Source organism: Triturus cristatus, chromosome 11 (assembly GCF_964204655.1).
Source record: "Triturus cristatus chromosome 11, aTriCri1.1, whole genome shotgun sequence".
Lineage (NCBI taxonomy): Eukaryota > Metazoa > Chordata > Amphibia > Caudata > Salamandridae > Triturus > Triturus cristatus.
The window spans coordinates 573,950,900-573,968,251 of NC_140594.1; the positions used below are offsets into that span (position 1 = coordinate 573,950,900).

Here is a 17,352-nt window from a genome sequence, read left to right on the forward strand (position 1 = left end):
GGGTGGCGGAGTTGGCATTGTTTTTGTTCTCAAGGTGGAAGTTCAGGTCCCCGAGGAGGATGTAGTCCGTGGAGGCGAGTGCGTGGGTGCTGACTAGGTCGGCGATGGCGTCGCTGAACTGTGGCTGGGGTCGGGGGGGGGGGGGGTCTGTAGACGAGGGTTCCCCTGAGGGTGGTGTTGGGGTCAGTGTGTATCCGGAAGTGCAGGTGTTCGGCGGTGCTGAGGGTGTCGTCTGAGTGGGTGGAGACCTCAAGGGTGGACTTGTGGACGATGGCGATTCCTCCTCCAACTCCATTGGTGCGGTCTCCGCGGGTGATCTTGTAGCCGTCCGGGATGGCAATGGCGATGTCGGGCGCCGAGGCGTCGTTCCACCAGGTCTCGGTCAGGTAGGCGGCGTCTGGGGCGGAGGTGTCGAGCAGGTCCCAAAGCTCGACGGCGTGTTTGCGTGCGGAGCGGGTGTTGAGGAGTAAGCAGCGGAGGTGGTTGGGTACGGTCCTGGGTGGTCTGACGCAGGTGAAGCTGCAGGTGCGGCAGGAGAAGGGTCCGTGGGTGCGTTTCGGGGCGGCCTGGAAGCAGCTGTGGTCTCGGACGATGTTGAGTGCGTGGAGGGTGCTGGCGTTGTATCGGAGTCTAGCATTGTGGCATTTTCGGGGGGGCAGGGGTTCTGGGCGCAGACGGGTGCAGACGGGCTTGCCTCTGGCGCACCCGCTGCACCATAAGTAGAGGGGTGGGAGGGAGGAGCAGCTGGGAGGAGGGTGGGAACAAGCGAATGGGAGCGGGGGCGGGGACGCAGCGGCGGGAAACGGCAAGGGAACGGAAGGTAAGGGGGCGGGGCCGCAGGGGAGGCAGTGGCGGGGGAAGGGATGGCGAAAGGGGGCCGAGGACAAACGAGGGCACAGAAAGGAACAAGCAGTGAAATAAACAAGCAGAGTGAAATACAAAAAACAATTTACAATTACAGTTCAGGCAAAAAAACAGAACCTGCAGTGACACAGCAGCCCAGGGGGGCCTTGAACACTCTACAGCAGCGGCACGGGCGCAGTCAGGTGGAGCTGCGCGGTGTGGGGAGCGACCTGCCTGAAACCAGGGTCAAGGGTCTCAAGATGCTATTGGCTTTGCCAGTGCTTGTTGTAACCACTTGTGACTGACCTTTCGTTGATTTTTATGTTTGCATTTTTTCACCTGATGCTTTTTTTTTTTTTTTTGGATCAATCACTAGGTGTGCCAAAGCCAGCTTAGTGTGCCTGCTGCTTGTCTCTGATGGTTGAGAAATATTCATCCTGATCGTTAAGTTCCAAACTGACAAGGTTTTTATTTGAAGGCTGTTTTAAGAGAAGTCTGGTGAAAGAATACAGTTAGTTTTATTTAAGCCCTATAAACAAACGAGACCAAAAGGTCAGTGCTGGAAATGGAAATCTTTAACTCACAATTTCGATATGGAGGGTCCATGATAAGGGTGAAGTCCTTGGGACCCGAGAGTTATGATGGTCACAAATCTCAAGTAGGTAATGCACTTCCTATAGACCTCTGTGCATACTGTTCATGGTCCTATCCTACCGCGCAAATACTTAGCTTTTGTGGGACATGCTGGGGTGTTAGGTGTGGATTCCAGTGCAACCTTAATTCACAAGGATGTGCAGGAACATGTGCCTAGCACACATTTCCCTTGCAACAGTTCTACCCTAACTAAGGGCTGCCGCAAGAGAAGGTGCAGTGGAGGCAGGTAATAGAAATTGATTCAGAAGGAAGAACTAGGGTCCAGATTCACAAACTCTTTTTTGGGAAAAAAGGCACCTTATGCGCTTGCATGAATTCACTTAGGGAACTTGTGCATACAAAAAGCATTGCATGAACGCAAATTGCTTGGCACACACACATTACACCAGCAAACACTTTCTGCTTGTAGGGCATGCCATGGGGATTTCTGGTGCAGATCACAGTGCTTCCGTATTTCACATGAATGTGTGCCTGTTGCACCATTGCTTCATCTACGGTAATCCTGGTCTTACATAGTAGGCCTGTCGCAGGGGAAGGCGCATTGAAGGCAGATAATCGAAATGCCTCCCATCTCCATTGCAGACCCTTACTCCACCACTTTTGTGATACAACAGGCCCTTAAATGAATGTACCTGTCAATAATGCTCCAAGAGGTGACTAGTATAAAGTAAAGCCTGCTGACATGAGCAGCCCCCCATTATCACTGGCTTCCACAAGCCATGTATTTCGTGTGTGTAGGTATTTGTATAGAGTTTACAACCACTCTATAACACACCGGGAATTTGTGGTTAGAAGAGTGTTGTCTTTGCTTTGAGTGTGTGGAAAGTGTTTCCATGTTGCACATGATAACCAATGAGGTTGCGTTATCTTTTGACAGGACACGACGCTTAGCGGTGTGGTGATGAAGGATGAGAGAGAAACTTGTATTTTTAGAATATGCCGGTACTCCATATTAAAGGGATACCTGGAGTATCTGGAGGATTTTTAATCTCCAACCCCCCTGGCCTTGTTCTCCAAAGTGCTCCCTGGAATACGGTTGAGTCCACCCTGGCCTTTAGGAGCCATGGTGAACTTGATGATGAAGCATGACACTACTAGGGTGTGTGAGGGTTACCATACAAAAAGGAATTGCTCCCAGATGTAATAGTGACATCTGAAGAGACCTCCTGACTAGGGAACAGTGCCCAGTTGTTATTTTCTGTCGGGCGGGATACTTTTGTGTCGTGCTGATATTTAGTTGGGAGGACGTATCCCCTCCATCCCTCTTCCAATATTGTGAAAAATCCTCTCCACCCTTCAGGCCTTTGGCCACTATTTTGTACATAAAGTTTACTATTCATAACTGTGGCCCAAACTTTGGTAAACCTGAGCCCAAATAACTTTGGTTATAATTCCGCTCTTATTGGATAACTGATGGCAGGCTTACAGGAGCTTCATTTGAGCATCATTTCTCCCTTAATCCAGGGGCCACCCCTGGCCTCCTCTAAGCTCCTCAGAAAAGAACTTTACACATTTGTTTTATCTAGCTAATGCTATTTATTTTTTGCTCTTAGGTTTTTCTGCTCAGTATCCTGTGGGGGATGGGGTTCAAATGTCCATCTCAAATACTACTGCATTTTACATGTTCAAAGAAGGTTGATGCTCGCTACTTGACTGTTGTCAAAACATTTTCCCTTGAGAATGTCCCTATACACAGCTCCCTCCTGTGGTCATGTACACAACTCGCACTATTCACAGTTCTCGTCTGTGAGAAAATATCGATTTCAAATAGAAGGCACAGCAGCCATATTGATTACTACATTTTTATGTTTAAAGTATTTTATTCATTTAGTCAGCCCGACACTCCAAGCTCGTACAACGCAATACAAAGTCAGCAGATGAAGAGAGGCAAGCGCCTTGCTTAACACAACATTTTGGTACAAACATCCCCCGCCGCCCCAACACCCCAGGCCCCACCCAACCCACTGTCCAGTGCGCCATGAGCAGACAGTCCCACTCTCAAAGCCACAGGTAAGTGCGGAGGAAGGTCTTGTCTCTCTCACTGATCGGGCAGTAGCGGGCTCGTAAGCCTCAGGAGGCGAAGGTACCTCGGACAGGTGAGCTCCCTGAACTCTGTGAGCAGCAGAGAGTGGAAAGGTTGCCACAATTCGTCAAATTGCATTACATCCCCAGCCGCCACCAAAGACAACTTCTCCATACCCAGCACATGCCAAAGACGGTGGAGCCAGCCTATCAACGTGGGTACTGTGTCCGTACGCCAATAGATCAAGATGTTCTGCACTGCAGATCCAAGTGCAATGGCGATCTGCCTGCTCCGTCTGGACTTGAGGGGATACATGAGGTCATTTGGGAGTCCTAGCAAGGTATATGCCGGGAAGCGAGGGAGCTCTATGCCGAAATGGGAATCAATTTCATCCAGCACTTCCTTCCAATAGCCAGTTAATAAAGGACAGTCCCAGAGAATGTGCGTGAGCGTGCCCCGTTGTCCGCACCCTCGCCAGCAAGTGTCCGGCTTACTATGGTCAAACTCATGAATCCGCTCAGGCGTATAATACCAGTAGGTGGACACCTTAGTAAAGGTGTCAGTGAGGCCCATATGATACGCTGAGTGGCGCGCCCTATCGGATATGCGTTCCCAGTCTTTGGGGCTCAAGGCCCTCCCAAGCTCCCGTTCCCATCGTAACCTCCCAGGATTGTGGAAGTGTGTCGGAGGCAATTGCAAAAACTTATACAGGTCAGAGATGAGTTTCGAGTCCGATGTACTGGACAACAGCCATCTCTCACACGGCGAGAGCCGCCTGTCCGCCATATCCCTGACCTGTGGCTGAAGGGCCCAATGCCGGACCTGCATATAGCGGTGTCTCTCCGTTTCGGGAAGGGAGAATTCCAACCGGAATTGTGTGAACGGGATGACACCCTCGGGGCCATACAGGTGACATAAGGCCCTGCACCCTGCCCGTCGCCAATGTGTGAAGGCTCCCTTCTCCATCCCAGGGGTGAAGGCGGGATTGTCCACCAGCGGCGAAAGCGGCGACGGAAAAGTGGTAAGTTCATATCTAAGATAGGTCGCATCCCAGACCCGCAGAGGTACTCTAGTGACGAAAGAGGCGTAAAGATTCTTAGGCCGGTGGGACCGGTGCAGGAACGGTATCTCCTGCAGAGGCCGCCCTGCCACCGCCTGGTCCTGGAAAAGCCAGTGCTTATCCGACTCTCACCTGCACCTTTCAACCAAATATCTCAATTGCGTCGCCTGAAAGTATTTACGGAAATCAGGAATACCTAGACCTCCAGCTTCAGGAGACAAGAGGGAGAGGGCCCTGCGCAACCTAGGCTTTTTCCCTTGCCAGACAAAACGGGCCACGTCCGACTGCAGTTGCTGTATCCACCCCTTAGGCGGCGGCAGAGCCCGAAATAAGTAGAGCACTTGTGGCAAAATCGTCATCTTAACGGCGGCGATCCTACCCAACCAGGCCAGAGTGCCGCGGTTCCAGCGGCCCAGCTCACTCTTGATCTTGGCCCCCAAAGCCGAGTAATTGGCTAAGACCATGGCCGGCAGCGTGGGAGCAATTTGAATCCCCAAGTACGGTATCGCTTCCGAGGACCAGAGCAACGGGAACCTGTTCTGCAAATACGCCTTGGTAGCAGGCGCCAGGGAGATATCCAAAGCCACCGATTTCCCCATATTTACTTTACTTTAAAGCCCGAGACCGCGCCGAACGCTGCCAATTCCTCCATACAGGCCGGAAGTGATGTCCGGGGGGCAGCCAACGTGAAGATGACATCGTCTGCGTAGAGACTGACCGCATGGGTAAATCCTCCCATCCGTATCCCCTCCACCGCCGGTCGCGTCCGCACTCTTTGTGCAAACGGCTCCATGTAAAGAGCAAAGAGCAAGGGCGAAAGTGGACAGCCCTGCCTGGTGCCTCTCTCGATGGGAAAGGCTGCGGAGGTGTAGCCATTCACCCGGACCACTGCCGAGGGTCCCTTATAGCAATTGAGGACCATAGTGCGAAACCGTTCCCCAATACCCGCCTTCATCAGCACTTGCTCCAAGAAGGGCCAATGCACGCGATCAAACGCCTTTTCCGCGTCAACCGTGAGCATCATCCTCTCACCCGGGATCCTGGAAGCCTTTTCCAGCAGGTGGACCACCCGCTTTGTATTATCCACCGTCTGCCGCCCCGGAACAAAACCCGCCTGGTCCGGATCAACAAGGCCAGGTAGATAGAGCGCCAGGCGGCTCGCCAAAATCCCAGTATAGAGTTTCAAATCTACATTTAGGAGAGAGATTGGGCGATAAGAGCCACAGTGTTTAGGATCTTTCCCCGGTTTAGGTATGACCGTGACGGAGGCCCTCAGGAGGTCGGGCGGGATGGCGCCCGGTTCCGAAAACGAGTTGAAAAGACGGGTGAGGATAGGAGCTAGTGACCCACAGAACGTCTTATAAAAGAGGGCCGAGTAGCCATCCGGGCCCGGTGCTTTACCATGCTTGAGTCTGGCAATAGCTGTCACCACCTCCTCTACAGTGATGGCCCTATCCAGCCGGTCCGCCTGCAGGGGGTCCAAAGAGGGCAGAGTAACAGAGTCCAGGTAGGAGGACATGGCCGGTACATCCGGTGGATCACCCGCATAGAGGTTTCCATAGAACCCTCGGAACGCGGCCGAGATGCAGGCATCGTCCGTCACCGCACCGCCCCTGGGGTCAGAAAGCTCTTTCACCAACAAGCTTTGTCGAGCGGCCCGGAGCCTGTTGGCCAGCAATTTGCCACAGCGATCCCCCCCCCCCCGTATAAAATGTGTGGCGCAACCGTAAGGCCGCATATTCCGCCCGATCCATGTCTAAGGCGGCAAGCAGGTTCCTCGCTGTCTTAAGCTGTCGCCAAATCCTCGGCGCCCCAGTTCTGCGGTGGATCAACTCCAATTCCCGGACCCTATCGGTCAGCTCATCCCTCTTGATCTGGCGCTCTCTATTTTCGGCCGCGGAGATCGACAGAAATTCCCCCCGGAGGACTGCCTTCAAAGCCGCCCACTGGGTGGCCCTGGTGGTATCGGAGTTATCATTGTGTGCCAAATATTCACGAAGGACCCGTGTAATACGGTCCGTTACCGTTTTCCTGTGGAGCAAAGTATCTCGGAGGTGCCAGACCCTCGCCGGGGCGACAGACGGCGGCAGGCAAAAAGTAGCCCCGACAGGAGCATGATTCGACAAAGAAATAACCCCCATGTCCACGGCAGACGCTAGGGCCTGCACCGGGGAGGTGACCAAGAGATGGTCAAGCCTCGCATAGGTCTTGTGTGCATGGGAGTAGTAGGAGTAAACCCTGTCCACAGGGTGTTTATGACGCCAGAGGTCCTGGAGGTCCACCTCCGCAAGTCTAGCTTTACAACCAGCCGAGAGCTCCCCGACTTGCGGGGAGCGCTGCGCCGACCGGTCGATAACTGAATCAAAGACCATGTTAAGGTCTCCCCCGAGAATAATATGTCTATCCGACGAGGCCGAGATCTCCTCCACCGCAGACTGCAGGAACCGCTCCTGCCTATCATTGGGACTATAGAGGGAGCCGATCGTGATTGTAATGCCTCCCACCCGAAACCTATGCGCCAACATCCTCCCCTTGATTTCTGCAAATTTATGGACGTGCTCCCCCCTAAAATGTCGAGCCACTAGGCTCGCCACCCCAGCAGTCTTGTTGGGGCCAGGGGAGAAGAACTGCATCGGAAACTTACAAGAGCGTAGCCGGTGTGTGTCCTGCGGTAGCAGGTGGGTTTCCTGAAGGAGGCATATGTCCGCGAGTATGTTCCAACAGGGAGAGCACCGCGCGCCTCTTCACAGGGTTGTTCAGACCCCGGACATTCAGGGTCATGATCTTAAAGGTATGAGGAGGCATAGTGGGAGATATGTGTTAAGCCGCGAGCGCCCGTCGAGGTGGCCCACGCGGGCGGACCCACTCCCCCCAGCTCAAACCTCGAAGCATTCTCCCAAAGGCAATATACCAGGCCTCCCCCCCCCCTAGCGCAGCGCCACCTCTTACCAGCCCTCAGCCTCAAAGTGTCCCAGTCACCCACCACCCCTCTGCCAACTCCCCAATCCTCCACCCCATGCGTCTCTCCCTCAACACAGAGCAAGACATGGTGGAGATACACAGACCAGACAACAAATCATAGCACAGCGCACTGGACAATTCTTTCCCCCACACCCAACTCCCACGACCCCTCCCGGAACCCCAACACCCCAAAACCCCCCCTCCCTCCAAACCCAAAACACCGTCCTTGTCCCCCGGAACAGGGAGGCAAGGAAACCATTGTCCAAGACCGGCCCAGAAGGCAAGTCTGTGGAAAAGTCCCAAAAGTGGACGTCCAGCCACCACACCACCTCTGCTCCCCCCCCCCCCCCCCCCCACCCACCAGGCCCCCGAACCTGTAGAAGAAGCGAAGTCTATCTCCCCCCCGGAGAAATCCTAGGCAGTCAAAGCGGCCAGTCCTGATGCTGTGACCCTGGCGACCTCACGCACCGCATTATCCCTTTCCGCCCGGATAGTAGGCGAGTCTGGCCGCACCGAAGAAGCCGGAGACCCCCGACCCGGGATCGACTGCCAGCCATCCCTGGTGATCCCGCGGCGACGTGGAGTGGGGGCATCGTCGTCAGTCGCTGTGATGCCCAATACGGAACAGGTGTCGTGAAGAGAACGCAGCTGATGCAATATTCCGTTCCAGCGGAAAATAATCCGGAAAGGGTGGCCCCAGGAGTATTGGGTGTCGTGCTCCCGCAGGAAATCAGTCACAATTTTAAAGGATTTGCGTTTCTGTAGGGTGACCACCGAGAGGTCCTGAAAGAGGGCCACCCTATGGCCCCTGAATTCCAAAGTCTGCTTAGTGCGAGCCACCCGTAGAATCCGTTCCTTCAGAGGGTAGTCCGGCAGGTAGGCCAGAAGATCGGGGGGAGGCGCAGGGGCCCTGCGCCGCTGGCCCACTCTATGTGCCCTATCAATCCAGAGAGGAAAGTCCGTCGGCTCCCCCAGTACCTCCCGGAATAAATCCTGCAGGTAAGTGGCTGCATCTTCTCCCTCTTCTCCGAGCGGTACGCCCCGGACTCTGATGTTGTTTCTCCGGGAACGGTTCTCGAGGTCCTCCACGTGGGATTGTAGATCAATTTGCTGGTCCCGGAGCCTGATCCCTTCCTGCTGGAGCTGTGCAATTTCCTCGTCCCGGGCATGTCCCGCCTCTTCCACAGAAGAGACCCTTTCCCCCAGGCCATCAACCGCTCGCCGGACCTCGCGCATCTCCCCTGCCACCTCCTGCTTGAGAGTCTGGAAGTCCTCGCGTAGGGAGCTGAAGAGAGACTCCAGGAACGATCTGGTGACCGGCGGCTCCCCTCCACTCTCCCCCTGCGAACTGCTAGCCGGACCCGGGGAGGGCTGCCCGTGGTCCTGCCTTGCGCTGCCCCGGTGCAACAGTTCCGGTAGGGTGCGTTCACCCTTCTTGCTCCCCTTAGTGCCAGCCATCCTGGGCGCCAAATGAAAAAGTTCAAACCGCACCCAACAGCGGCAGCGATCCTTGCACCACCCAGCCGCCCGTCGGGCCCGGCCTCCGCCCGCTCCTGCAATACAGTCCAACACTCAGTCCCCACCTCCTCGGGCTCCCCGGGCGTCGCTCCTGCCGAGGTGTCGTCCACGAGCCGTAGCCCTCCTCCACACAATGTTCACCCCGGGCGGCTTCCACCCCATGCACCAGACGGGGGCCAACGGGACACCAGAGTCAGATGTTGCAACGAGTCCTGAGGCCGACAGGGCCCGAGGCGCACCTCCAAGCCCGCACCACCTCCCAGGCAGCTTCCGTGGGGGGGACGTCCCGGTGCCCCGAGCCAGTCCAGGCAGGGCCCTCTAGGACCACGGCTCCGCTCCTAACCCGCCCACGGCCAAAGATCCGCCGGTCCACCCAGCGGGGCACCGACCGCTCGCCGCCTCGTCAGCTGTCGCACATCAGCACACTCAGCGGCTCCACTCCAGGCCTCACCGCCGGTCTCCGCGCGGCGCCCCAGGCTCGCGTAGGTACGGAGGCGGATCCAGCAGCACTTCCGGTCGGCCGCAGCCTCCGATGTCGCGGCGCGTCAGCCCCAAGCCGCCGGCTAGACCATCCGGTGCACAACTCGACCTCTCAGCTAGGTCCACGAGTTCCCCACTGCACCCGCCGTCGCCGGCTAGTGCCGATGGGGGGAGATCAGCGGTACAGAAGGCGCTCAGGGGCCCGGGCCGGAGGGGCTCGCAGAGGCCGCGTCCACCTACTCCGCCATCTTGGCCACGCCCCTCGATTACTACATTTTTAGAGTGAATATTTTTGGGTGAAAAGGATTGCTATTGTTTTTGGGCGAGAAAGATTTCAGTTTTTTGCAAAATGTTTCTTGTTTGACATACCCAGTAATTGCTGTGGCTAGGCTTCCTTCTTGCAGTATTTCTGTTTAAAGCTTATTTACCAGATGGTACCTCCTATCCAGTCCATGGTGGAGGCAGAATAGCACCCAGTGCAGTTTGGCAGCCCGCCGGACTCTGGCAAAAAAAAAAACAATTTTCTGGAGTTTCCATTTGAAGAATAGATCATTAGGTACTTGCATAACATGTACATTGCCAATCAGGATGTTAGGATGAAACTTTGAAGCTCTAAATAAGATGCAAAATGCGCTGTGCAACAACTAGCGACAACAATGCTTTTTCAGCATTGATGAAGCCATTTTAATGACGGTTGGTCTGACTCCTATTGGTGAAAGTTCAGCTTTTTGATTAATGACACTTCCTCTCCTCTTTCAGAAATATATATATTTTGTTTTAACATCCTAACACTATCACTTCCTTTAACACCCAAACAGTAGTAATGTCCTCTACATTTGAAACCGGTGGTCTTGAAATTGACAATATCTTCTTGAAAACAATTAGTTTATGAGCTGGGCATTTTTCAGTTTATTTTCAAAATAGGACTTCACAGCTATATCTGGTCATTAGGCTTTTACTTTTGGTTCAAAAAATAAAACAGCCATAGCCCAGTATATGAAAGAATTATATGTGTTATGACTAACCTACATGCTACCTAATTGGAATCTGCATTTTCTTGGTGCCCGGCAACTACATGCATAGTAATAAAATTAACAAATTATTTTAATTCAAGGCTTTAAGCCCATAGACCTACTCGTAGTAATGTATCCCTTTCCAATTTGGTCATTTTTTTCTAGGGAATGGAGTCTTACGCAAATGGAGGTTATGGCTCGCCGTACACACATGGTCCTCCTGGTGCAATTAATCATCCGTATACTAACATTCACCCTTCAAACCCCTTCTATACTTCTGGACATCCCCAAGCAATGTATTCTACTGAACCTACCAGTGTGTACAAGTCAGCTGTCAGCGTTCCAGCCTCAGCCACACAATGGAGCTACCCAACGCATCCGAGCTGTCATGACTGCTCTGCTCACAGAGGGCAGGTTCCAGGATATTCAGCGTTCTCCACACACCAGGTATGAAAAGGGGCCTTCTATGGCTTGAACTTTTTAGATTATGAGCATGTTGAGCTGGGTTTGCTGAGAACACTAAAGATAAACTGTTCTTTGTTTACAAAATGTTTGTATTGTGTCACATGAGTTAGTGAAAATAAGTGTCTTGCCGCAGCAGCATCTTTCTTGATGTAGAGAGAGGTGGAACATATTTGTACTTCCAATGTGATCACCAACCTGTGTTCTGTTATCAGTTGCTTAAACAACCACACCACATAACCAACTCGAACCACAAGATCCATGTCCTCGCTCTTTCTTCTCACCTACCACTCTTATTAGCGTTCCTTCACCTTCCCTTTGTTCATTGACCCCTCCAAATAAACATACAAACCCCAACTGCTTGCTCTAATATCCTTGAGCTTTGTTCATTACTGCTCAGAGCTTTCCTCACAACACCACTAGCTTTGTTGCTTCTCAGATAGGTTTGTGCTATACATTCCCCACTAAATGCATGCATACCTGCAATCTCTCAGAAGCAACCCTTGATACAATGGACTTCAAGAAGATAATGGTCCCGTGTCAAAACTCTGTCTTTGGTGAAGTCCGTGACATAGCTGCTCCTAAACTGCACAGTGACAAAGTGCTAATCTGGCTTCAGCCTCTTCCCCATCTTATTTGTTTCATTGCCAGGGCCAACTGAATTATACGGCAGGAGAGGGTCAAATCACACAGCAGGGTTGAGTAAATTATGCAGTACAAAAAGCCCAAAATATTCAGCATATTGCGGCACATTTTATAATGGTATTACTTTAATATTTCGTCATTTGTAAACTTGGTAACACTGTCTGGGTATTGGTTGCACCTCCTAATAAACTGCTTAAAACCCAAATATAGCAAAATGCAACTGAAAGGTGACCAGTTCAGCGTTGTAATGAGCCTTACACTGCACGGCAACCCGTGTGGCTGCATTTTTAGTAACTTTTGAACCGTTTGAACTAGAAGCAATTAATTTTGTTAAAGTATGCAGATTATCGACAGATTATGGATAATGTGGCAAATCTGCGATTATGCGCAAATTGCCACTGCCGTACAATTGCATATCCAGTGGCCGTGTTTATAGTGCTCAACTGTCCCTTAATGGCGACTTCAATATACTATGCCACCTTGTGAACATAGATTGGTGTAGAACATCTCTCCTTGTGGTTTTGGTGGGCAGTAACATCAACCAAGCTTGTTTTTCTGTGTTAACTCCCCTATGTGTTTGAGCCTTCTCCAAATAAGCTACGTTTACAGCAGATGACTTGCTACTTGTTCATTGGGGCGCTCTGTAGTGGGGTTAAGATTGTGCCAAAGTTAGGGTTCTGGCCTTGATTCATCTGCTCACCGTTTGCTTCATCTAGACTGATTGTGGTAGATTTTAAGGTTCAGCTTGGACCTAAAAGAAATGGTGGGACTAGTGTTAGGGTAATCCGTATGGCTATCCCAGGCCACATCTCCTAGAAGGGCTTTGCAAAGTGCACAGTAAAAAGTGGCACAAATTCAGGCTCACAGTATTTTATTTTTTGGGTGGGGCTATTTCCATATTGGCGCCACAGTCCAATTGAGCTCTGATGAGTCAAAAAGCTATATCCGCTTGGTGGTTGGACTGAAGGAGGGATGGAACCTGAGCATATTTAGTTGGAAGATGAAGTTCACAAAATAATATGGCCATGACACTGATGATGTGTAATTGTATGTGTAGTCAACCAACAGTGCTTAAATATAAAAGTCTTCTGTTTTCCTCTCAAAATCAGTAGCTCCTAGTATCAATTGCTCTCCGTGACAGCATTCAATACTATTGACCATCCATCTCTTCAAATCCTGCAGGATTGAATTGGTATAACAGATAAAGTACTCCATCCAGACTTCACATTACTGAGCTGTTCTTCTGACCACATTGTCAATCGAAGCATTTTCTTTATAAGAACACTAATTTGTTCCAATAACAAGTTATCTTTCCTTGCTTGGTGAAACATTTATTCTTTTTTCTCTCATTACCATGATGTTCAGCTTGCGAAATATTTGAATGCTTTTAATTTTTTAGATTCCAAAAAACTCCCAATATATTTTAGGATTCACATGAAAATAGTTCGAGGCATGCGGGCTGCTGAATTCATATCTGTGCATAGATCGCCGCCTAGTGTTGGGTCCGGATGTTTGCACGTTGTTGTCCTGGAAGAGTCTTCGAAGTATCCTGAGATAGGTGACTCCTCCCCTGGACCACAGTGCGCATGGGCATCCTCTCCATCCTCAGATTGTTTTTTTCCGCCATTGGGTTCGGATGTGCTTATCTTGACTCAAGTTAGGGAAAACTTTTTTTCAGGCCAAAAGGCCTTTAGTTCGCGTCGGTACTGTTCCCGATCGGTATCGACAATTACTTGTTAGTTTACTGACTTAACAAAACCAACTTTTTCGCATCTTATCCGACCATCGACCCCACATCGACGATGGAATCGAGGACACCATTCAAGCGGTGTCCTGTTTGCAATGCGAAATATCCCCATGTCGACGTCCACCCGGTGTGCAACAAATGCCTTTCACCGGATCACGACGAATCCACATGTATGGCCTGTGCCCGATTCCGATCCAAAAAGACTCTCCGGAATCGACGAGCAGCGAGACTTGAAGCGCAGCAAGCGGCACCGGCCCCAACCAACATCTTCAGCGCCGAGGACGAAGATGTGGAAGGCGTGGAGAACCTACCCTCCAGCCCCGCTTCCGAACACGATTCCGGATCGGAAGACATCGAAGAACAACTCTTTCACAGAGATGAAGCCGACACCGAGGTAGGAGACTACGATGAGGCCTTAGGGGCCGAAGAAAGTAGCTCCGGTGACGAGCAAGGCCTACCCGTACAGACGGAGGATATCCCAGTGCGTCAGTCTATGGCTCCGGTCGAGGGATCGCCTTCGGGCCTTACCCAAGACCTATCCCGCAGTTCTTCGGCCCCGCCCTTGGGCCCGGCCTCGGACATTCAGCGACAGCCATTAGTACCCAAAACGACTGGTTTCCCTTCCTCGAAACCGAAACCAAAAGTCGTGTCGGTTCCACAGAAACCGAAACTGACACTGGTCGGATCGAAGCCCACTACACCTTCGACGCCAGCCAAACCCGTCGGCACCGACCGCACCAAACGGGACTTCGGTGCCGAACTCGCAGCAGTCGGCGCCGACACACGGAAAAAGGCCATCGGTACCGCCAAACCGCCTCGGCACCCGGCACCGAAACCATCGGCTCCAGCCACGAAGGTCAAAATGGCCGCTGCGTCGCACACCGCTTCGAAAGCAGCACCTAAGGCCCAATCATCGACGACGTCGACGGCTACTACCTCTCCTCGACTCGATGACCCCGTGGCCCCGAAGAAGTCCACGCCTGCCTCTACAGAACCGCTCGGCGCCAAAGAACCGTCGGCGTTCCAGGTGCGACAAGTTGCAGCGTCCTTGCAGCGTCCTTGCAACGCATCAAAGGAAAGGCTGCCCTCCAGGACACGTCAGGCTCCGAGCTGAAAAAAGCTCAGAAAGCTTCTCCAGCACCACCCCATATCACTTTTGGCCTGCCGCCATCCACGGCGCCCAAAATGTTTGAAATAAGAACACGTGTCACCCAAACTAGGATCACACCTGCCGAACGCTCTCCTACGGAGACGTCACCGTCCCACATCATCGATGCCGACACCGGCAGAATTATGCTCCACAAGCGGAGAATATCTTCCGAACACGCTTTGGACTCCTACCGGATCCCGCTAAAGAAAAAGCTGCCAGCGGATTCGGAACCAGTTCTTTACGAACGTCTCCAAACCTCTTACCCAGATCCACAGTCCTTCTCTCCGACACACTCCGAAACCGACGTTTTGGAGGACTATATGGGTGACGACGTCCCCTACCCCAGAGAGATGGACCCTGAAGGCCAACAGGACCCTGACCAGGCTTGGGATGACCCTGTGGACACGGGTGCACCTATGGATACACAGGACACGCAGCTATATGGCGCAAAAACGTCTGCCACAGAGGACACTGCCGCATTCAACGCCCTAATTGAACGTGCTGCGGCCAATCATGGTGTGCAACTCCACTCTGACACAATCGAGGACGATTTTCTAATGGATACTTTCGCATCCTCCGAAAGGAATATCAAAACTCTACCCATGTTGAAAGGTGTCCTCAAACCAGCAAAGGACATTTTCAAAGAACCCACCAGGGCAAGAGTAATAAACCCCAGGATCGACAAAAATATAGGTCGGCGCCCGGGGACCCTACGTACATTAGAGGCCAGTTGCCTCTGGACTCCATCGTAGTCGCTAATGCTCGCAAACGGGCGCACTCGCAGACAACTGGGGATGCTCCTCCCCCGGACAAAGAGTCCAAGGTGCTAGAGACCTCCGGCAAACGGGTTGCAGCCCAGGCAGCTAACATATGGCGTATTGCCAATACCCAGGCGCTCCTAGCTCGCTACGATCGCGCACACTATGACACATTAGAAACCCTACTCCAACATCTCCCTGACCAATACAAAGAGGGAGCAGAGATCCTCATCAGGGAGGGACAACTCCTCACAAACGCATCCATTAAATGTGCACTGGATGCCGCAGATACAGCTGCCAGAGCAATAAACACCAGCGTTATGTTACGACGACACGCCTGGTTACGAATCTCCGGATTCAAACCTGAGGTTCAAAATAACATTCTCAATCAACCGGTCAACCCCGACTACTTATTCGGACCAGAGGTTGACACCACCCTAGAAAAAATAAAAAAGGACACGGACACTGCAAATTCCATGGGGGCTCTCCAAACGCAGACCTTTCGGAGTGGCTCCTTTCGTCGCCCCGGAAATAGAGGAGCAGGTAGAGGACAGGGGTCACAGCAAACCTACAACAAGGGCAACACACAAAGTACCTACGATAAAAACACCAGGGGTGGTTATCGTGGCTCCAGCACAAAGGGCAGAGGACGTAGATACGGCAATACCAGGTCCTCCCCCAAGAACAAACAGTGACGCCCTCTCCCTTCCTCCCGACCACATAACACCTGTCGGGGGGAGGCTACAAAGGTTCCTGTCCACGTGGAACTCCATCACCACGGACAGGTGGGTAAAGGATATTATCAAACACGGTTACTGCCTAGAATTAACCTCCACTCCACCCACAATACCGCCAAAACACCGTCCTATGTCCTCAGAGCACTTAGCGCTATTACAGCAGGAAGTGCTAAGTATGCTGAAAAAAGGCGCAATAGAGGTCGTACCCGTCCAAGAGCAAGGTACGCGGGTGTACTCCCTGTACTTCTTAATACCAAAAAAGGACGGGTCACTCAGACCTATACTAGACCTGAGACCCCTCAACCGCTACATTCTCTCAGAGCATTTCCACATGCTCACCCTACAACAAGTCCTCCCGCTGCTCAAACAGGGAGACTTCCTAGCCACGCTAGACCTCAAAGATGCGTATTTCCACATACCCATACACCCGTCACACAGAAAATATCTCCGGTTCACCATTCAGGGGCAGCACTATCAATTCAAAGTCCTTCCCTTCGGAGTGACAACAGCACCCAGAGTTTTCACAAAGTGCCTAGCTACCGTGGCTGCACATCTACGAAGGCAACACATTCACGTCTACCCTTACCTGGACGACTGGCTTGTTCAGGCAAAGTCAGCCCAGCAATGTGCCAGCCACATGTCCCGCACCATTCACCTTCTTCACAGTCTGGGATTCTCACTAAATTACCCGAAATCACATCTCCAACCCGCACACGTACAACAGTACCTAGGTGCGACCATAGACACTCTGGCAGCCACAGCTCAGCCAAATTTAGTGAGGATCAACAGCATGCAAATGCTGATTTCCAAGTTCAAACCCCAACACTCCCTTCCTGCGCGAGTGTTCATGCAGTTGATAGGCATGATGGCCTCCTGCATCTTCATAGTCCCACACGCGAGACTACATATGCGCCCGCTTCAGGAGTGCTTGGCACGTCAGTGGAATCAGGCTCAAGGACAATTGAAAGACCTAGTGTTGGTGAGCGGTCGGGCATACAACTCTCTGCATTGGTGGAATCCACAAAACCTTTGCAAGGGACGACCGTTCCAAGAGCCTGTTCCACAAATATTACTGACAGCGGACGCGTCTCTCCAGGGATGGGGAGCCCATGTACTCAATTACACAGTGCAGGGACTATGGACTACACAACAAAAGAAGATGCACATCAACCTTCTGGAACTGATGGCAATCTTCCTGGCTATGAAAGCATTCAAAGTACACCTGTGCAACAAGGTCGTGTTGATCCGGACGGACAACATGACTGCCATGTACTACATACAGAAGCAGGGAGGAACACACT

At 52.1% G+C, this 17,352-nt stretch overlaps 1 protein-coding gene across 1 annotated transcript in view; it reads left to right on the forward strand.

Annotated features, from left to right (window-relative positions):
* The window catches only part of BAG4 (BAG cochaperone 4), a 125,291-nt gene that overhangs the window by 79,521 nt on the left and 28,418 nt on the right, over nt 1–17,352 (forward strand). Inside the window, exon 3 of the mRNA XM_085633735.1 lies at nt 10,718–10,999. Coding sequence (XP_085489861.1) covers nt 10,718–10,999 — 282 coding nt within the window. The remainder of the gene's footprint in view (nt 1–10,717; nt 11,000–17,352) is intronic.